The sequence below is a fragment of the Manacus vitellinus genome, unplaced genomic scaffold, assembly GCF_001715985.3.
Source record: "Manacus vitellinus isolate BGI_N305 unplaced genomic scaffold, ASM171598v3 scaffold_107_pilon, whole genome shotgun sequence".
Lineage (NCBI taxonomy): Eukaryota > Metazoa > Chordata > Aves > Passeriformes > Pipridae > Manacus > Manacus vitellinus.
Genome location: NW_021938834.1, coordinates 377,275 through 397,583, shown reverse-complemented (window position 1 = coordinate 397,583; position 20,309 = coordinate 377,275). Strand labels below are relative to the sequence as shown.

The 20,309-nt window shown below is 58.1% G+C and overlaps 1 protein-coding gene across 1 annotated transcript; it reads left to right on the top strand.

Moving 5' to 3' along the window:
- Positions 1-374: 374 nt before the first annotated feature.
- PIK3R2 (phosphoinositide-3-kinase regulatory subunit 2) lies at positions 375-19,929 on the top strand. Its single transcript, XM_008934061.2, has 16 exons — positions 375-479; positions 6,742-7,459; positions 11,353-11,445; positions 11,930-11,992; positions 12,982-13,113; positions 13,301-13,502; positions 13,807-13,892; positions 14,178-14,283; positions 14,380-14,478; positions 14,623-14,803; positions 15,013-15,138; positions 15,401-15,543; positions 15,735-15,911; positions 16,130-16,201; positions 16,391-16,561; positions 16,795-19,929. The coding sequence occupies exons 2-16, from the start codon at positions 7,120-7,122 to the stop codon at positions 16,985-16,987; spliced, it is 2,184 nt and encodes a 727-aa protein (XP_008932309.1). The 5' UTR covers positions 375-479; positions 6,742-7,119; the 3' UTR covers positions 16,988-19,929.
- The last annotated feature ends 380 nt before the right edge of the window (positions 19,930-20,309 follow it).

The window sequence follows — 20,309 nt, the reverse complement described above, 5'->3', positions numbered from 1 at the left end:
CCGGTTCTATCCCGGTTTTATCCCGGTCCAATCCCAGTTCTATCCCAGTGCTATCCTGGTGTTATCCCGGTGTTATCCCGGTTCTATTCCGGTTTTATGCCCGTTTTATCCCGGTCCAATCCCGGTGCTATCCCGGTTCTATCCTGATGCGGTGCCCTTCCCGCTGTCTCATTCCGCCGCCAGGGGGCGCCGCCGCGTCTCCCTTCGGGCCCCTTCGGCTCTTTCCGGAGCGGCGCGTGCGCGAGGCGGGGCCTCGACGGCAGCCGAACGGCGAGAGGGGGCGGGGCCTAGTCTTCGGACTGTTCCGTCCCTGCTCGGGCATTTCCGGAGAAGGTTCGGGACGTTCCGTCCTCGCTCGGCTGTTTCCGGGCCGGGTTCGGGCCGTTCCGGCGGCGCTCGGGCCTGTCCCAGGCTGGGCCGGGCCGGAGGCGGCAGAGCGGGGCTGGAGCCGGGCGGCGGCGGATGGAGCTGGCGGAGAGGTGGGACGGGGCCGGGATCGGGGGATCGAGAGAGGGGGGATCGAGAGAGGGGGATCGGGTTGAGGGGCCAGAATCGGAACCAGGGCCGGCGCCGGGACCCCCTCAGCGTGAGGCGCCCCCGGGGCCTGGCGGGGACCCCCGGGGTGGGCCCCGGGCCGGGGCTCTGTCCGTGCTGGGGCGGCCTCGCGGATGTGCCCAGGCATGCGGGAGGTGTCAGCGCGGGGTGTCCCGCTGCCAGGGCAGAGACACCCCCGGGCCGGGACACCCCCGAGCCTGTCCCTGCCCCGTCCCCACTGCAGGGCTGTGCCCCACGACCCCCCTCGGGCTGTCGCTGTCCCCTCCCCGTGCAGGGGCTGTGCCCCCACTGATCCTCGCAGGCTGTCCCTGTCCCCTCCCCGTGCAGGGGCTGTGCCCCCACTGATCCTCGCAGGCTGTCCCTGTCCCCTCCCCGTGCAGGGGCTGTGCCCCCACTGATCCTCGCAGGCTGTCCCTGTCCCCTCCCCGTGCAAGGGCTGTGCCCCCACTGATCCTCGCAGGCTGTCCCTGTCCCCTCCCCGTGCAGGGGCTGTGCCCCCACTGATCCTCGCAGGCTGTCCCTGTCCCCTCCCCGTGCAGGGGCTGTGCCCCCACTGATCCTCGCAGGCTGTCCCTTTCCCCTCCCCGTGAAGGGACTGTTTTCCCCCCCCAATTTCCCCGTGCTGTTTCCATCCCAGCAGTGCCATCAGGGGTTCCTGTGCCATTCCCCCCGCAGTGATGCCAGTTTAGGGATCACCCTCAGCAGGGTACATTTCCCCCCTTTCTGGGGGTCCTAGGCACCCTTTTGAGGTGGCAGAGCCAGAGAAGAGCAGCCTGTGGGGGTCCCACCACTGCTCCCCCCCTGCCCGGTGGCAGTTCAGCCCCAGCAGACCCCGGGCTAGAGCTGGTGCCCCTGTCTGGCTGGATATGCCACAGTTCAGCCTTGGGGGTGGCTTTGCTCTCTCTTGACACAATTGCCCCCAAACCCTGGCTTTGGGATGAGCCAAGTCCCACTGTTCCCAGGGAGGTTGGTCACTGCATTTCTTCTCCTTCTGCTGGCGTTTCTCAGCCCCTTGAGGAGGATGATTCCTGTGGTCATGCACCTCCCAGACTGGGGGTCTCTGCTCAATAGGGAATGAAACCAGGGGTGAAACCTATCTAAAAGGGGATCTGCAGGAGCCAGAGTGGCTCCAGTGTTGCCTTTTGGTGGAGGCATGGCTGCCTCTCCTCCCATTAATGCGCAGCTTTGATTTCCCAAGCAGCTCTTGGAGCCACTGGGGAACTGGCCCTGTGACTTTCTTTGTGAGAGCAGGGCATGGAGACAGCTGAGTAAATATAGCCTAAATCACTGCTTTCCTGGCCATTCCCCCGCCCTGCCAAGGGCTGGTGTGTCCCCAAGGCTGAATTGGCCTCTGCTCTAGTCATCCACCATGTGGGAAAGTCCAAGGCATGGTTTGGTTTCTTTGGCGACTCCCTTTGACGTGGGCAGATTGTGCTTCCATTTGGCCATGCGATTCATGGCGTGGACTCATTTCCCCTAAACTTGGTCCCCTGCCCCAAACCCCTCCGTTTTTAACTTGCTGGAACAAGGGTTTAGGCACACAGGAAAATCCTTTTCTGCCCACAGTTGGGTCTCGCTGGACAAAAGCTCTGGGTTTGGAAGGGAAAGTGCTGGAAATTCATCTGGAATGTGGCAAGGAGCAGAGTGGTTTGTCAGAGCCAGTTTGGAGCCGTGTCAGAGCGCCGGGTGCTGGGGTGTGTTTACAATGAAAAAAGAGTATTTATAATATCGCAGGCTCTTTTAATTCCTCTGGGAATCTCTGGAGCTGTGGCTTGGAGCTGGAGCAGCCAAGTAATGGAAGATAAAAAGCAAACAGAGGAAGGGGACGGTGGGTTTCTCAAGCTGGAAGGTCTTGGCTCTCTCACCAACACGCAAATAGTGCTGGTCTGCTAATGTGGGTACTTCTTACCTCTTGGTTACTTCATGTGATTGCTGAGCTGTGCAGGGCTGCTAATAAATCATATAAATTCCAAATACCCCGGGGAATGTGATTTTAAGCAGATAAGTTAGCGAGAACAGTTGGACTTTTTTTTTTTTTTCATGTACTCAGGTTTTTTTTAGAACTGTAATTTTTGAGGGAAGGAGCCAAAATACAGCTCCTGGGTTTATGTATCCCTAAACCCAGCTTCATGAATGCTCCAAAAATGGAATTAAGTGTGTTCTTGCAGCTTGGGAGGTGGGGTAATGGCAGCCTGGAGTGAGGTGGTGGGGCTGGTGTAGGGCACTGGGTCCTTCTCTGCTCGCTGCTGGCATATAGAAGTCTCTGGCCATATAAAAAACTCTTGCAGGGAAGAGCAGAAAGTTTCTGAGATGGTTAAGAGAGGACGCGCTTCAGCTCAGCAAAAAAAGTTGGATGTCAGAAGCCTCTGGACGGTATGAGAAGTTTTGGAGTAGGTGTGCACAATACCTGAGGTGCTTCAGCCTTTGAGGAGGTCACTGGGACCTCCAGGTGTCTCCCGAAAGTGAGAAGGGTATCAGTCATCCCAAGGCAGGTATTTACCCAGCTCCTCAGATTCCTGCTAACCATGACATTGACCTTTTCCGTGAAATGTTCCAGATATTCCTTCACTTCCTTGGGCTTTGGTGTGAACAAAGCAAAATACTTAATGAAACTCAAGCGTGAGGAGTAAATGCTCTGTGTCCCTGGGAAAGGGCAGCTCGTGGCCATGGGCAGGAGCCGCCCTGGCTGTGTAAATCAGGAGGATGTGATGCAGCAGCAGATGTCACGATAGCAGGCACCCTGTCCATTTTTATCTTTGTGTTGTCCTATTTTCTCTTTTTATTAAAAGAAAAGTTTGTTCTCATTGTCTGCAACGTGCAGTTCAAAACCTGATTTGCTGTTTGTTTTGCTCGCTGAGGATCTGATGTAACTTGGAGAGGTTTTGGGCTGTGTAGATTGGTGTAGGCATCTTCTTCTTTAAAATATTTTTAGGCATTCTTTCCCCTCACTGGAGGGAAAGCAACACTCAATCTTATTTCAAGTCAAGCTGCACTTTGAGCTGCATTTGGAACTGGGTGAAAAAGCACAGGAACCACATTTAAAACGTTAAGATGCTTTTATTTATGCACTGGGCACACACAAAAAGACTCGTAATGTGTTTTTTGTTTCAAACCGATGCATTAAACAAAGAAAGTATTGACAGCAGTTAATGAATCGGGGGATTGTTTCTGGGTGCTGAGATAGATTTACCAAAGGTATTTAGCTGTCTGATGCATGGGATTTGCAGAGCAGCGTTAAGCAAGTGCTTGCCAGCACAGACACATGAGGTTCTTCTCCGAGATCCGAGCAAACCTGGAGCTGGGCCCAGCCGAAATCTTTTGGCAGGCTGGTCCCTCTCCCCTGCTCGGAGGTGTACTTCCAGCCGACAGGCTCGTGCGTGTCCCAGGCTCTTGGCCCTGTCTTCCCTGCAAAGAGCTGTTCCAGAGCTTTGGGAAGTGTGTTCCTGATCCACAGAGACATGCAGACTCGGTCAGCTGCACTCCGAGGGTGCAGAGCTTTCCTGGCCATTGGCTTGGCCAAGGAAGCCACTCGCTAGGTCTGTGGCAGGACAGAGGGCAACTGTTCCCCCTGGAGGGGACGGCACTGGATTAACCATGTGGATTTGGATTTCCAGGGGGGCTCCTCGCAGAGCACTTGATGCCCATGTGGTCTGAGCGTGGGGAAGGCAGGTGAGACTACTCCAGGACCAGCCTGGCTTTAAGTCCTCTGGATTGTTGCGTGTGCCCAGTGACCCTCTGGGCCATGGAGAGCAGAGTGGCACAGAACTACCTCTGCGTTCCCACCCCAGGGAACAAGGCTGTGACAGGAGTTGGTTGGAAGAAGCTGCGGGACCTGCTCCGTGGACACACTCGGTGCTCCCGAGTCACTCTTCTTTTCCCACCCCTCCATGCAGATCTGCTTTTAAAAGCTACTGAACGAGTTTGCCAGGGCTGAGCCAGGGCTGAGCGTTCTGTCCTTCCAGCCTCTTCAGCTGCACCGGCTTGTCAGAGGCGCCAGGAGTCAGGGCTGGGATCTGCGGGCAGGAGCTTGGGGGGTGCCTGCGGGGGAGCATCAACCCAGCTGGGTTTGGGCTCTGCTGCCTCTGGGTGCCTTCTGGTGTCTGTCCTCTCTGGGAGGAGCAGGAGCTGCCGGCACCGTTCCCGCCCAGACCCTTGGCACTCAGACAGTGCCTGTGGTGCTGCGACTCCTCGACAGGCAGCGTTCAGAGGGGCAGCCAGTGAGCCTGGCCATAAATCTCTCTTTATGCTCTGGATTATGAAGTAATATTTTCCTGGCTGGGGCTTGGTTGGATTGGGGAAATGCAGGCTCTGCTGCAGCTGAATCCCAGCATGGTGGCAGCTCTCATGGTAGCCATACTGGGATGTGCTGCTTCCCCTAGGAACACAAGAGACCTCCCCAGGAGCTCTCCATGAGACTTGCAGCCTGGTGTTGCTCCTGGAGCTCTGGAGAAGCTCTCCGGCAACCTGGATCAGGCTTAATTCTGTTCCCCACCCGCCTCTGGCTGCAAGTACCTCACCTCCCTGCAGGCAGCGCCTGTTCATTCGTGGCAAAGACAGCTTGGCTGGGACTCCTGCCCGAGCTCAAGCAGGCGGTGCAGGCTCTGGCTGCTTCACAGGTTTCCTATGCCATGGCCTTTTTGTGCCTTTTGTCCTTGCCAAGGGAAGGAGCCCTCAGCATGGTGCCAGGCTGGAGAGCCTGGCTGTGGAGAGGTGGAGCTGGCTCCTCTCAGGGGACTTACCCCGATCTTCAGACTTTGTGGCAGCACGTGCAGGGGTTGGTGGCACGTGCAGGTGTGTTGGCACGTGCGGGGTGACACCCCACACAGCAGGGAAGAAGGTTTTGTAGCTGATATGAACTGTAACGTACAGCTGGCCCGGAAGGGTTATTTTGAAATCCTGCAGATCACCACTGTTGGTGTCTCTCAGCAGAGTCTAACCCACGGTCAGAGCAGCCTTGGCTTTGTGCCACGCTTGGTTGTGCACTGACCCTGCTGGGAAGGGTGTCCTGGCTCCCTTTGCCTCCTCCCCTCCCTCTCTGCCCAGGCTCCTGCAGCTCTGAGAAGAACCTTCCTGCTCACTAATACTTTTCAGATGAGACTCAAGAGTTTTGAGCTGGGTTTGGTGGTTTCTGGGCCAAAGCAGCTTCAAGCTGTTAGTAGGACCTGCAGCGTTTCAGCGGGCCCAGTGTGTCCCTGGGAAGGCTGATTTCTGGCTGCCCCGTGCCTTGTGCAAATCCCGGAATGCTGGAATTTGCCTGGGGGAGGTGGAAAACTGGCCTGTGCAGCCAAGAAGGGATGGGAAAAGAGGACGTGCCTGGCTGGTGGGAATGCCCCAGCTCGTACATCTCTTCAGCAACATGTTATAACCCAGGTTTATTCTTTTTGGTGGATTTCTGGGCACGGCAGGCAGCATATTCAATTTCTCTCTGAATAGCTGAAGGGCAGTTAGGAGATCTAAGTAGACTTGAAGGCTTCTAAAGATTATTTTAACTCCTCTCGCCTCCATCCCTGCAAAAGGAACCCGTGCCTGCACTTGATGCTGTTGGTGCTTTTGAAAAGTTCAAAAATTGACTTTTAGCTCAGAGCAAAGCTTTGAAGTGCTGCTCTGTGGAAATGGCAGCACCTCTCGAAAGCCTTTCGCTGAAAGCTTGGGTAACCTACATTTGTGGGCAGCTCCCTTCAGAAGATGCCTTTGTGGGGGATTTTGTGGTGAGATATAAAGGTGAACTGTGAAATTAAATGGATTTTACAAGGAAAGGTTAAATCTGTTTGTTCTGCTCCTATTCAGGGCCTGCAGCTGGTGAGCGCAGGGTCGTCCTTTTCTGTATGTGAAAGTTATCCTGCATAAAGGCTGTTTTGTCTCACTCGTTGTCTCCTTGTTTGCATAAATGCTTCGAGGAGGGTAAGCTGAAGAAGCAGGAGTGAACCTCTTTAAGATGCAGAGCTGGTGCTTGGCTGTAGCAGAGAGGAGGTGGCATTCCTGTCTGCAGCCACTGGCTCCTCTGTTGCTTTGGGAGTGGAAATCAGGATTAGCATGTCCTGGTTGGATTCAAGGCTCAGCATCAGCTGGTAGGTAGGAGAGAAACGAGTCCTGCCTTTCTCAGGTGAACCTCTAGTTTGAATGTTGGTGTATCAGGAGGGTGTGGGGTGCCTGGCTGTGCAGTGACAAGTCTTCTTCTCTTTGCAGGCACTGGGAAAGGGGACGTAGCACGACACACTGTTCTGGACTGGAAGCCTCCCAGACTCCAAGAAACCCACTTCTTTTTTGGTGAAACAGACCCTGACCTCGGGTTTCCTTGCTGCATGCCCGCTCACCAGTGCTGGATTATGTTTGTCTCCTTCTCCCTTTGCTCCATAATTTGGCTGAATCGTGGTTTCAAGCTCAGGAAAAGGGGCTGCACCTAAAGAGCTCCGGAGCACCCGGACTAGGCTCCTGGGGTGCTGTTTCACACAGAGACATTCAGAGTGCTGATGGGGGAGAGCTGCCTCTGAGGACCCTCCTCTCCTGCCTGGAACGTGCTGTCTGACTGTTCAGAGCCTTTCTCCTCTCCCCCCGGCAGAGAGGATGGGCAGCACCGACGGCTTCCAGTACCGCGCGCTCTACCCCTACCGCAAGGAGCGCGAGGAGGATATCGACCTGCTGCCCGGGGACATCCTGGTCGTCAGCAAGGGGGCCCTGCAGTCCCTGGGTTTCAAAGATGGGGATGAGCAGACCCCCAACCAGATCGGGTGGATCCTGGGTGTCAACGAGCGGACCAAGCAGAAGGGGGACTTCCCTGGCACCTACGTGGAGTATGTGGGGCCGGTGAAGATCTCGGTCCCTTCTCACCGACCCCGAGTGCAGAGACCCTTGCCTGCCACGCCTGGGGCCAGTGGCTGCCGGCTGCCGGAGGCTGTGGAGCAAGGTAAGCCCTGCTGTGTGCTGTGTTGGCTCCAGGACAACTCCATTCCTGATGTGTGACAGAGGAGAGTGTGTGAGTGGCTTTGCAGGACAGCATTGGCTCAGCAGCTGCACAGTTGAGTTGCCTGGAGGTTGTGGGCTCAGGCTCAGTCCTAGCCCAGAGAAAAGCATGTTGTTCCTCCTCAACTTGCTCAGCAGAGCTTCTTGGAGCGAACCTTGTCCTGCTCATACCTCTGCAAGATCCTTCTCCCTCTCTGTCCTGCAACTGCCCTGGATCCCTGTGGCCCTTGGTCCCTGCTCTACTCAGTTCTGCCCTGCTCCCTCCCTTCAGGAGAAGCCCTGACCTCTCCCAGCCACCAGCTCCCCGCCTCTGCAGCGCCTGGGGCAGTGCTCCCTGCCAAGAGCTGCTCAGCCCTGCTGAGAGACACAATTACTTGTCTCTGGGCAAGAGGAGAAAAGTCAGGGTCTAAAAGAGCACTTCTGAGAACTGGAGCTAATTGCTTGTCTGCCTGGCAGCCAGCCCTCCCTGCGGGTCGCAGGGCCCTCTCTGGGGCTGGGCAGCCACCCTGGGGCTGGGCATGGGCTGTCCTGCACCTGCAGCTGCCTCCCAGCTGGCACTGGGCTTGGCACGGATCTGGTCCAGGAGGGCCAATGTACCTCAGCCCTGCTTGTGAAGCTGTGGCAGCTGCCTGCCCTTTGCCTGTGTTTTTTTCTTCCCAGGCACATAAACCCCATGGCAGGGGTTCAGCGGCCCCTGGGTTCCCCTCATCTACTCTACCCTTGTGAGACTCCACCTGGATTACTCCCTCCAGGTCTGGGGTCCTCAGCACAGGAGAGATGTGGCCCTGTTGGAGTTAGTCCAGAGGAGGCCATGAAGATGCTCCGAGGGCTGGAGCACCTCTGCCATGGAGACAGGCTGGGAGAGCTGGGAGTGTTCAACCTGCAGAAGAGAAGGCTCTGGAGAAACCTTATTGTGGCCTTCCAGTACTTAAAAGGAAAAAAGAAGAAGAGAGACTTCTTATACAGGCAGATACTGATAGGACAAAAGGGAGGTTTTAAATTATAAGAGGAGAGATTTAGATTACAAGTTAGGAAGAAGTTCTTGACTCTGAGGGTGGCAGAGGTTGCCCAGAGAAGCTGTGGCTGCCTCATCCCTGGAAGTGTCCACAGCTGGGTTGAACAGGGCTTGGAACAACCTGGGATAATGGAAGGTGTCCCTGCCCATGGCAGGGGGTGGAACAAGATGGACTTTAAGGTCCCTTCCAAATGAGGAGTGACAGCCACACTTTGCCTTCCCGTGCCTTGCAGAAGATCTTGTGCAGGTGCACACAGGAGGACTGGGGGCAGCAGCAGGAGCTGGTGGGTGTCACAGCATGTTCTCAGTCCTGCATCCCCCCGTCCCTCTTTGCCTGGGAGTCACAACTATCCATCACATGCTTCTAGCTGTGTGAAACACCTCTGGGGTCTTACAAAACCAGGGTGGTGGGGCTGGTGCAGCTGCCTGCAGCTACCTCACTTGCTCCTGCTGCCAGAGCCAGAGGGGTGGCCCCAGGAAACATCTCTGGAGGGTGGGAATGGTGCTGGGCCGTGTGAGCGTTTGGGTTGTCAGGGAGAGCCCTGATCTGAGTCATTCCGCTCACAACCTGCCTTTCCAAGAAAGCAGCTCCTCTTGGAAGCCTGGGATAGGCTCTGTGCTGGATGTGCCGGCCTTGCCTGTGTCCAGCCCCACGCTCCTTCAGGGGCTGTCACTGTCGGCTCTCTCCTCCTCTTCTCAAGGAGGGCTTGGTGGAGGTGTGTCTGGGTGGTCAGAGCTGCTGGTATAATCTCTGGGGTGTGGAACACGATATGTTCCAAAACTCCTGACACATAGAAAAGGTACAGTTGGAAAGGAAAATAAAAACCAGCCTGTCTGTGGGGAGGGAGGATGGGGTACCAGGGCACATGAGGAGGGTGCCGGCCCTGTCCCTCTCCCCTGTGGGTGCATCCCCATAGCCAGCCTCCTCTCTGGGCACAGCCAGGGCCTGCAGGGTGGCACTTCAGACACCCAGGACCATGTTACACTCAACCTGTGTGTTGATATGGGCCGTTCACTTAAGAGCTGGACTCGACAATCCTTGTGGGTCCCTTCCAACTCAGAATAGTCTGTATTTCTGTATTCAGTGTTCTGCTGGGGAGACGCATTTTTGCATCGGAGAAACTGCATTTGAGCCAAGCCTGTGTTGTTTCTTCACAGGCTGCATTTTGGGAGAGGCAGAGCTGTCTCCTGGCTGCCCCACGGAGCTCATGCCATGCTTCCCGGGTCCTGCCCCGGCTGGCCGGGCTCCCTGAACCCCGCAGTGTCACTGGAGGAGCAGGGCCAGCACCACACTCTGTCACGCAGCCCTCGGGAGCTGGGCTGGCCCTGCTGAACAGCGAGAGCCAGCACATTGTGCCAGTGGATTTACAAGCTGCTGGTGTTTGCCTTCCGCAGAGAACATGGGCGGAAAATGCGGCTCGGAAATATTTCCGCAGCTGCCCGGGCCGAGCTGGGAGCAGTGCTGAGAGCAGCCTTGTTCATGGCAGCCCAACCCGGAGGCCCGGCAGGCTCAGGAGTCGCTGCTGGCTCCGGCACAGGCTGCCTGATAAAAAAAGGACAAGCTGCTCCCTGCTGAAGCAGCGCATTCCCAGCCGGGCCACGTGGGCAGCACCAGCATTTACTCTCCCTTCAGCCCTTCCCAAGGGTCAGACTGGGAGCTGCCAGCCTGGCAGCTTGCCTGCTGCTTCCCCACCCTGACCAGCACCACACTGGGCCCCTTCCTGTGCCCAGGGGCTCGTTCTGGTGGGAGATTGGCCCCCTCCCTGCCACCCTCCAGCAGAGCTGCTGGGTGCCCACCCCATGTGCTTCCCTATCCGTGGGTGCTCTGTCTCCCCACGAGGCTGTGGGTGCAGGAGGCTCAGCCGGGTGTGGAGTCTCAGCTTGCTGCGCCTCGTGGTGAGACCACACCAGGCGAGTTCAGGTCAGATCCATGACAACGGAGCTGTTTCGCAACCTTTTGGCTCTGCCTCTGCAGAGTGGAGTGTGCTGGGTGTCCTCACCCACTGTGGGCTGCCCAAGGGCTGCCTGGTGCTGTGGACCAGCCCGGAGGAGCCTCCTGCACCGACTGGTGCTCAGTTGGAACCAGGATGGCACCGCTCATCCCTCGGCAAACCTCCTGCTGGCAACAGCCTGGCCAGGCCTGCGTGCTCCTGCCCCGGCATGCACAGGGGGAGGGGGTGCCTGGAGCCAGAATCTCAAGATCTGCTGGAAGTGGCAGTGAAATACCACTCGCCAAGGGGCTAAGGATCCCCCGCGAATGGGGGGGACCCTAGTTCTGTGCTGCAGGCTATCTGTCTGTCTGTACCCTGTAGCAGCCTGCAGGAGGCTGTGGGCTCACGGGGAGGGGGAGACACAGGGCCGGTTTCCATGTTAAACGAGCAATCAAAGGCAGGAATTTGCTGACATGGCGTTCTGTCTGAATCTCTGGATTAATTACAGCTCACCACGGCGAGCGAGCTCCCTGGGCCTGCTCCACTGCCAGCCCTGCACAGCCCCTGTGCTGGGCAGGGACCCAGCCCAACCTGAGCTCCAGGAGCCCTGGTAACCCCTGCGCTGCCTGCCTGGGGGCTGGGGGTCTCCAAGCCTCTGCAGAGAGAAGTAGGATCTCTTGTGCACACCCAATTAGGGGTTGGAGCAAAGCTGGGCTCAACAAGTGCTGTGCTGGTTTCTGGGCCAGCTTACAGGTTCCTTGCAGCCTCTGTGCTGCGTTTGCCTGGGCCACAGCTTTCCTGGCTCCTGTTGGAAGCTGTGTTGGTTGTGCCCTGCTCTGCTGCTGGTGGCTGAGCTGGCAGTGAGCCCTTCCGTCCCTCCCTCTCCCACAGGGTCTCCTCTCCTGGACTTGCAGGAGCAGTTCAGCCCTCCCGAGATTGCTCCGCCGCTCCTGGTGAAGCTGCTGGAAGCTATTGAGAAGAAAGGTAAGGGGTAATGCTGAGCACTGGGGAAGGCTCGTAGATCCCAAAATCCCGCAGTGAGGGCAGAGGGGGAGACTGATATATCCCAAAATCCCACAGTGAGGGCAGAGGGGGAGGCTGAGCTCTGTGGGACGCACAGGACTCAGCTGCCCTCACACTCCTCCCTGGATTGATCTGCTGTTGCCCAGTGCATGGCTTGACCCCACTGTGCCATCCTGCACAGAGGCCTGGGGTGAGGGTGCTGGGTCTGAGCACCTACACGCCATGGATGGATGCTGGGGTTTGGGAAGTGCTTCCAGCCTGGATCTGTGCCAGAAAGGGGAAGAAAGGTGGAGAAAGGGGACCACTGAACTGGGTGTCCTGGGGGCCAAGGGGGCTGCAGCAGCATCTGCAGGGAGTTGGCTTGGACACCATCCAGGCGTGGATGGCTGTGCCACAGCCATTGCCTGGCTGGCACTGGGAGCTGACGGCAGTGTCCCCCTTCCAGGGTTAGACAGCGAGATGTTGTACAGGACATCTGGCTCCGAACTGAGGCAGGCGCTGAGAACCGGTAAGAACCAGCTCTGCGCGGTGGAGGCGAATCAGCTCAGATGGAGGAGATTAGTGGATGTGACAGCGCCAGCAGTAATGCAATCCAGGCCAGGCTGCCTGTCCTCGGCAGTTCCTGACTCCTGGCACGCTGCCTGTGGGGCTGGGCTGTCCCCGTCCCAACACGTCCCTGCCTCGTGTGGAAGGGATGGGAGAGGGGGGATTCCTGACACCCTCCATGGGCTGGAGCAAAGAGATGTGGTGCCGGCTTGGAGACTCACAGGCAAACAAATGAACCCCTGTGCTTGCCTCCTGCTCTCTTTGGGTGCTCTGCTGATGAACTGGCAGAGGCTTCTCTGGCTCTGTCACATCACTAATAACCAGAGGAGGATCTTTCATAGCTTGGTGGCTCTGTGGTGCCAGAGATGATGTCTTTGCCGGGGAGCCTTCAGAGCTCTCTGCCTCTTGGCTTGGGCCTCATCCAGCACCACATTGGCATATCCCCTTCCACAGACATTCCTGCAAACCCCAACCACACAGTGCTGTCAACCCTGGCTGTGCTGCTCTTGGGACAGGCTTTATGTGCTTCCCAAAATCCTGCACCCTGCGTTCGAGGAAGATGTTATCCCCATTGGGTTCAGTGTGTGGCTGCTCAGTCTTTGCTTGGCTCTGCCAGCAGTGGGGAGCAAAATTCTCTCCCAAGCCTTGCATGCCCAGGATTCTTGTGGCAAGATTCCTGTGTGGGCACCCAAAATGACCTCTGCCCTTTCCCAAGGGGAACTGCTGGGGTTCCCAGAGCCAGCTTGTTTCTGGGGTGTACAGGGAACTTCCAGGAATCCTCTGTCACATGGGCTGCCTGAGGGCTGCCTGAGCTCCCTCGTGGTGCTGTGTCCCGTGGTAGCTGGCTGGGAGGTGTGGGATGGTCTCAGGATGGATGCTGATAGCACTGAAGCTGCTGGCTGGGTGTCCAGTGCTGTGCCCACCACCCATGGGAAATCTGTGCCCTGGCAGATTGGACCCTGGGTGACCTGGAGCCCTTGGACGTGCACTCCCTGGGTGAGGTGCTGCGGGGTTACCTGCAGGACCTGCCCTCCCCCGTGGTGCCTGTGTCCGTGCATGGAGACATCCTTCGCATCCTGCAGGGTAAGGGCCTTCCCTGTCTGCCTTGGGAATGGGATGGATTAAAATTTGGGGGATTAAAATAAGCCCTGTCCCTATGAGCCTGGCACATGGCCCCCGCTGCTGACAGCGCTCCCACACTGTGACGCACTGGAGCAGAGAGCAGTGCTGGCTATCCCAGCTCTTCCATCGTGTCTTGTTCTCTGCCCAGAGATCCCCCAGCCAGAGAATTGCCGGAAGCAGCTGCTGCTGGCCCTGGAGTCGCCTGCGGTACCGCTCCAGAACACACTCACCCTGCAGTTCCTGCTCCGGCATCTGGGGAAGGTATCGCAGCGGGCCGAGAGCAACGGCCTCCACCCTCGGGCCCTGGGAGAGATCTTCGGCCCCCTGCTCCTGCGGCTGCCTGGCGCCAGGTACGTGAGGCCCTTGGTTCCAGCAGTGTTCCCAGCACTGGCCACTGCCTGCCAGGACGAGGAGTCCAGCCTGGAACAGCAGGTCTGCCTGCAGCCCCTGCCTGTGGGATTAAACTGCTGACAGCACACAGGGGTGGGACTCAAAGCCAGGACAGAGCCCGTGCTTTTGTGTCAGCCTGGGATCTGGCAGCTGGGGTGAACCAGCTGACCCCAGCTGCCCCTTTGCCCAGGGCTCACAGGAGCAGTGCCACTGCTGTTCTCCCCCACAACTGCTGTTCTTAACTTGTCTGCTCTCTCCTTGCAGCCCAGAGCTGAGCCCTGACTTCTCCGTGCTGTTTTTGGAGACGCTCCTGCAGACGAAGGAGCTGGAGCCGGAACAGTTGCCTCCAGGTACTGAGATGCCCCTTCCTTGTGGCCCGAGGCGCTGGTGTTTATGCTCTGTGGGTGTGGAGTCTCTGCCCCCACGAATGGGTTGCTGAGGGTGTTTCGGTAGCCCAGCTGTGCCTGGAGGCTGGCCCAAGGTACAGATGTGCCTGGAGTAGCTCCTGGTAGCATGGCAGCCAAGGGGGCTTTCCAGGCCAGTCACTGCAGGGAGGGGGACTCAGCACTCCAAGGGATTGCCTGTGGGGAGCTAGGATTTGGGCTCACCCAGTTTCAACCTTCCTTCTCTTGCAGCCTTGCCTCCCAAACCACCGAAGCCAAAGCCCAGCGCAGCCAGCCTGGCCAACGGGAACAGCGCACCCTTGCAGGATGCTGAGTGGTACTGGGGGGACATTTCTAGGTAAGGGGGTGACTGGCAGCTCGTGCCTGGGGTGCCCTGTCCATCGAGGCATTTAGGGGAGCCTGTCACAGGCCGTGACAATCCTGTTCCTTGCAGGGAGGAGGTGAACGAGAAGCTACGGGACACACCGGATGGGACTTTCTTGGTGCGTGATGCTTCCAGCAAGATCCAGGGGGAATACACACTCACGCTCAGGTAGGGCACTGAGATCCTCTGCCACTCTGGGATGCAGCTGTGGGTCTGAGTTCCTGTGCTTCCAGCTGCTGGGATGCCAAGAATACCTGCTGTAGGGTGCTGGGGTGGTGGTAAGTGCCCTCTCCTCTCCCCTCCCCACTACAGGAAGGGAGGCAATAACAAGCTGATCAAGATCTTCCACCGGGAAGGGAAGTATGGCTTCTCAGAGCCCTTGACTTTTGGCTCCGTGGTGGAGCTTATCACCCACTACCGGCACGAATCGCTCGCCCAGTACAACGCCAAGCTGGACACCAGGCTGCTCTACCCCATCTCCAAGTACCAGCAGGTGAGCCCTGGGCCTCAGGTGCACGATGGCCAACACAGCCTGAACCAGTGGCACTTGCTCCTCCATCCCTGCTCCTCTGGGAGATGACAATGTCCCACCCATTCCGCCCAGGCCGGGACGTTGCATTGTGGGGTGACAGATGTGCAGGGCTGGTGGGGTTTCATGGGACCAGCTGGAGCAGGTCCTGAGTGAGGCTGTGCCTATGGCAGGACCAGCTGGTGAAGGAGGACAGTGTGGAAGCCGTTGGGGAGCAGCTGAAGGTGTATCATCAGCAGTACCAGGACAAGAGCTGGGAGTACGACCTGCTGTATGAGGAGTACACACGCACTTCCCAGGTACGTGGGCACTGCCTTCCCCAGGGACTGCCCTCGCACCCCTTGAGTGCTGGTAGCTGCCACGCTGTGCAGATGGGAGGGCAGAGATTGGGGACCCGCTGCCCTCTTTGTCTGCTACTGGACTTGAGAGGGCTCCCCAGAGGATGGGTTTGAAGTGGGGGTTATTTTAGCTGCAGCAAGGACAGTGCTGCTTTGGGGAGGGAGGAAAAGAGGATGAGAATGGGCAGAAATGTTCCTCAGCTTTCCCCTCCCTTCTCCCCAGGAGCTGCAGATGAAGAGGACGGCAATCGAGGCCTTCAATGAGACGATCAAGATCTTTGAGGAGCAGTGTCAGACCCAGGAGAAGTGCAGCAAGGAGTACATAGAGCGCTTCCGGCGGGAGGGCAACGAGAAGGAGGTGCAACGGTGAGGATGGGGGAGATGGAGACCTGCCCTGCCTGGGGAAGGGCTCCAGGAGCTGGAAGGATCCTCCTGGCCCAGCACAGAGCCGAGGCATGCACAATCCTTGTCTCTCAGCAGTGTGCTGTGGGCTGGAGCTGGCAAGCAGCCTCCTCTGCCTCCCCCACTCCGGCTTACAGCCCCCCTCTTTCTCCCAGGATCCTCATGAACTCGGAGAAGCTCAAGTCTCGCATCACAGAGATCCACGACAGCAAGATGAAGCTGGAGCAGGACCTGAAGAAGCAAGCCTCGGAGAACCGGGAGATCGACAAGCGCATGAACAGCCTCAAGCCAGACCTCATGCAGCTGCGCAAACTGCGGGACCAGTACTTGGTGTACGTAGCTCCCCTCCAGCACGGCCCGGGAGCAATCCAGCTGGCCTTCGAGGGCTTTGGGGCTCGTTGGACCAGCTCAGAGCCTGTTTGGTGCGGGAGTGAACTCTGCAGCACAGCCACGGGGCTCGGCGGGCCCTTAGAGGGGCGGCTGCTGCCCTCTGGTGATGGCCGTGCCCTGGAGCCCTGGCCTGGGCTGAGCTCTGCCTTTCCTCCCCCAGATGGCTCACGCAGAAGGGTGCCCGACAGAAGAAGATCAACGAGTGGCTGGGCATCAAGAACGAGACGGAGGAGTGAGTGTCCCTGTCCCTGCTCGTGTGGGAGTGCAGGTTCTGCCTGCACTGAGGCCGTGGGCACCTCCCAGCTCCCTGCATGAGAGCTGAGGAGTCTTCCCTGCCGGAATGGGTGGTGGCAGCAGCAGTGTGTGGGAGATCTGGGTGCCCAAACTGAGGGAGTCTGACCCTGCCTGTGATCCATTGCAGCCAGTACTCCATGATGGACGACGAGGAGGAGCTGCCCCACCACGAGGAGCGAACGTGGTACGTGGGGAAGATCAACCGCGTGCAGGCAGAGGAGATGCTGTGTGGCAAGAGGGATGGCACCTTCCTGATCCGTGAAAGCAGCCAGAAGGGATGCTACGCCTGCTCTGTGGTGTGAGTATCCCTGTGCAGATGTGGAATGGGGCTGGTGAGGGCTGTGTTCCCACACGGTTCCACCCTTCCCTCGCCAGATGCTGGAGGTGTCAGCTGGGCTTTCCCAAAGTCTCCCCTCTGCCTTGGCTCCTCCTGCCGGGGCCAGGTGTATCTCTGGGCTGCTTTGGTGGCCCCTGCTCATGCCCTGCTGTCCCTGTCCCACTGCTGACCCAGGCTCTTTGTCTCCCTGACAGGGTGGACGGTGACACCAAGCACTGCGTGATCTACAAGACAGCGACGGGCTATGGGTTCGCTGAACCCTACAACCTCTATGCCTCCCTCAAGGACCTGGTTTTGCACTACAAGCACACGTCCCTGGTGCAGCACAATGACTCCCTGAATGTCACGCTGGCTCACCCGGTCCTTTCCCAGCCACCAGCCAGATGAGCAGCCCATGCACAACACAACAGCTGCCTTCAGCTTCTCCCCAGGGCGCTGCTTTCTGGCTCTGGACTCTTGCACCCTGTATAGTTGAGTCTCTGTGCTCCTGCTCCTTCAGAGCCTCTGAGATGTCTGTGACTGTTCCTGATGTCCCTCTTGGTCAGTAGCTGAAACCCGTGTTGGCTGATGGGACAGAAAGGCTGGGCTGTTGATTCCCAGCGGGCTCCAGCCTCTAGGAGGTGGGATCCAGTCGTGATTAAATTGCTGGGGGCGAGCACAGCCCCCTCCCCTTCCCTGATAAGCAGGTCAGATCCCCTTCTTGCTGGCAGGTCGCCCCGCTATGCATCACTGTAGAGCTTGGTTCCCAATTTTCTCGGAGCACTCCAGCTGGGACCGAGGGGCTCCCTGTCTGGATGCTGGAGGAGGCAGAGGAGCAGCATATGCATCCTTCAGTCTCGCTTCCCTTGGTGGTCTGGCAGGCTGTGATGGTGTCTGGTACGAGGGCTGCTGCTCTTGCATGCAGAGACTCATTTAGGAAGGAGAAACCTCACCCTCCGTGGGGCTCCCCGGCTGAGGTTTCCCCACCTCACCATCATTCCCTAGTGTCATAACCACCTCTGGACTGTTGCTGCCCAGGCAGGGAGGATCCAGTTAGTGATGGATCTCTTGCTTTAGTTGTGCCAGTGAAGCTGTGAAATCCGTGTTGGTACCCGTGTTTTTCCTGGCAGGATCTGTGGGATGCGCAGCTCGTTGTTCCCGGCTGGCCTCAGTGACTCTCTGCACACGTAACCTGTTTGAAGCTGGACTATAGCTCTGTAAATATGGTTCTTTTTGTGAGCTTCCCTGGTGTTGGCGTTTGCTGAGCCCCCACTGCCACCCCCAGCGTGGGCAGCAGCTGCCAGGCTGCCCTGGGCCCTGCAGCTCAAGCAGGAGAGGGCTGGAGTCCAGCGCACACTACGAGCCCTACATGGAATGAAGGACCTCTCTGCTGCAGGAGGACAGATCTGCTGGGCCCAGGGCATGCTGAAATGTATCTGCATGATGGTGAACTACGTATGCAAAGCACTTAGAATCATGGGTACTGTATGGGGTCCGGGGCAGGGCTTCCCACTGTGGGCAGGGCATTGTGTCAGAGTTCAGAGGGCCCGAGGGCAGCCAAGGTGGCTCTGGAAGAGCTTTAAAAGCTGAGCTGAGAGTTGAGGCTGTGGTGGCATTTGATTCCCTGGGTTCTCTCATCTGCTTGGCTTGAGGAAAGCATTCTTGGTCTTGATTTGCGGGAGAGGCTCGTTCCCTTTTGGAGGCTGCATCCCAGGGATGGGGTTTTGCTGCTTCTGTTTCCTGTGGCAGCTCGGGCTCTGCTGGCTTCACGGAGTGCTGTGTGCTTGTGCTCTGCCTGCAGCCTGTCCTTGATGTGCCACCTGCATTGGGGACCATGCTGTCTCTCCTTCCCCGGCCAGCTCTGCTGGTCGCCTTGCCCTGGGCTGGTCCCCAGATCCTTTTGGAGCTGGGATTGCTGGCGCAATCGTCCTCTTCCCATTGCTTGTGGCAGTTCTCCTGTGCTCGATTGTACAACCCCTGTTCCCTGCTCTGCATGTCCTCTCTGGGCCCTGGCTTTTGGGTCTGGTTTGTTGGTGTTTGATGCTGTGGTGCAGGTGACAGGTCAGGGGAGCTGTGGGTGCAGTGGCTGGCTTGAGAGATCACTTGGGAAATGCTACCAGGGATAATTAAGGGAATTCTTTGGGCTCGGGCGCGTGAGAGATGAGAGCGTGGGGGAACGGGGCAGGAAGGCTCCATCCTCATAGTGCTCTCCAGTGACCTACTGGAGTCTGTGGAATGGCTGGGTGGGCTGCACCAACACCCCAAAGCTCTGTCAGTCTCCCACACTGGTCACCGTGGCACATTTTCAGCCTGGGGACTCTGTGCTGGTCCTGTGCTTGTCCCTGCACTTCCATCATGTCCCTGTACCACGGGATGGGCTGCAGGTGATGGGATCCTCAGCCTCTCACCCCATGGACTCCACGTTCCCCCACCACCCCACAAGGTGAGCTCAGGGCCAGTCCTGCCAAGGGGAATTGCTCCCAGCTCATGCCAGGACTTGCTGAGCATCTGGAAGAGTCTCAGCTTCAAGCTGTCACCTGTCAACACTTCGCTTGCTGCTCGCCCGGCTCTGCTGCCCAGGGAAATTTACCCTGTTTTTGTATCCTTTGGGCTGAATTTCTGCAGTTCTCCCCGTGCTGTCCCTTTCTGCTGCACAGCCGCAGTCCCTTCCTCCCCAGAGCAGGGGGGTTGTGGTGTCATGGTGACCCCTCTGCACCTTCCAGCACTGCCATTCCTGCCCACTTGGTGGCCTGTCCCCGACAGGGCTCTGCTCGCGCGTCCTGTGTACGACGAGGTGGAAGATGCCCTTCCCCAGGGCTGCCTTTCCCTGACGGTGCTTCACTCGGCTCTCTGAAACGCAGCTTTTTCCCCGCTCTCCCCGGGGTGGGAGCCCAGCCCCCGAGCTCCTGCAGCGCTGCTCCCCCGGCATAAGCTCGCTGTGATTTGTCCTTTGCTGCTTTCGCTCGTTCTGAACCCGCTGGCGCCGCGTTTCGAAGCGCTGGGCTGTGCTTTGGTGCTTGTGACCCCCCACGTCCTCCAACCGAGCCGTGCCATGGGTGCAACGTGGCTGTTCCTGCTCCCCGGGGACAGTTTGGGACTTGTCCCTCCGTGTCCCTGCTCGGGGGGGCTCCATGATCCCCCGTGTAACCCCCCCAAGGGGTGCTGGTGCAGGTTTGTGCTCAGAGAGGACGTGGTGGCTGCGTGAGGTTTTAGTTTCTTAGGCGTATGCAATAACGAATAACCTGCCCCCCCGAGCTGTCCGTTACCAGCAGTAGTGCTCTCTGCTCTTTCCGTTGATGTTTACTAATGTAAATCCAGTATTTGTTACTGTAATAGGATTTTTTTTTTTTGTACGGTACTTTGAAAAAACCCACGAAAACGACAAAAAAAAAAGGAACAAAAAAGAGGAAAGAAATAAACATTGTTAATGACCCGGCTGCTGGATTGCTGGGGGAGGGTGTTACGTGGGGAGCGGGGGCGTGAGGGCGGCAGTTCCTGGGCTGGGTGCAGGATATGACCCATCCTGCGAGTGGTGCCAGGACTCTCCTCCCCGGTTTTGCAGGGCCGGCGCACGTGAGGACCAGCCCTGGGCTCGCCAAGGGGCGAGAAACGGCCGGAAAAGGCGTCTCTAAACAGCGGGGAAATGCGAGGTTCCTCCGCACTCAGCCCCGGAGCTGGGCTCGGGGATGGCTTGGGCAGCACCCCCTTCCTGTACCCGGAGCTGCCACCC

Bases quoted from the DNA above. Each gene is read 5' to 3' on its own strand.
- PIK3R2 (XM_008934061.2), top strand. From the start codon at position 7,120: ATGGGCAGCACCGACGGCTTCCAGTACCGCGCGCTCTACCCCTACCGC. The intron at 14,804-15,012 runs GTGAGCCCTGGG...TGCCTATGGCAG, and splicing joins CCATCTCCAAGTACCAGCAG to GACCAGCTGGTGAAGGAGGA. The intron at 15,139-15,400 runs GTACGTGGGCAC...CCTTCTCCCCAG, and splicing joins AGTACACACGCACTTCCCAG to GAGCTGCAGATGAAGAGGAC.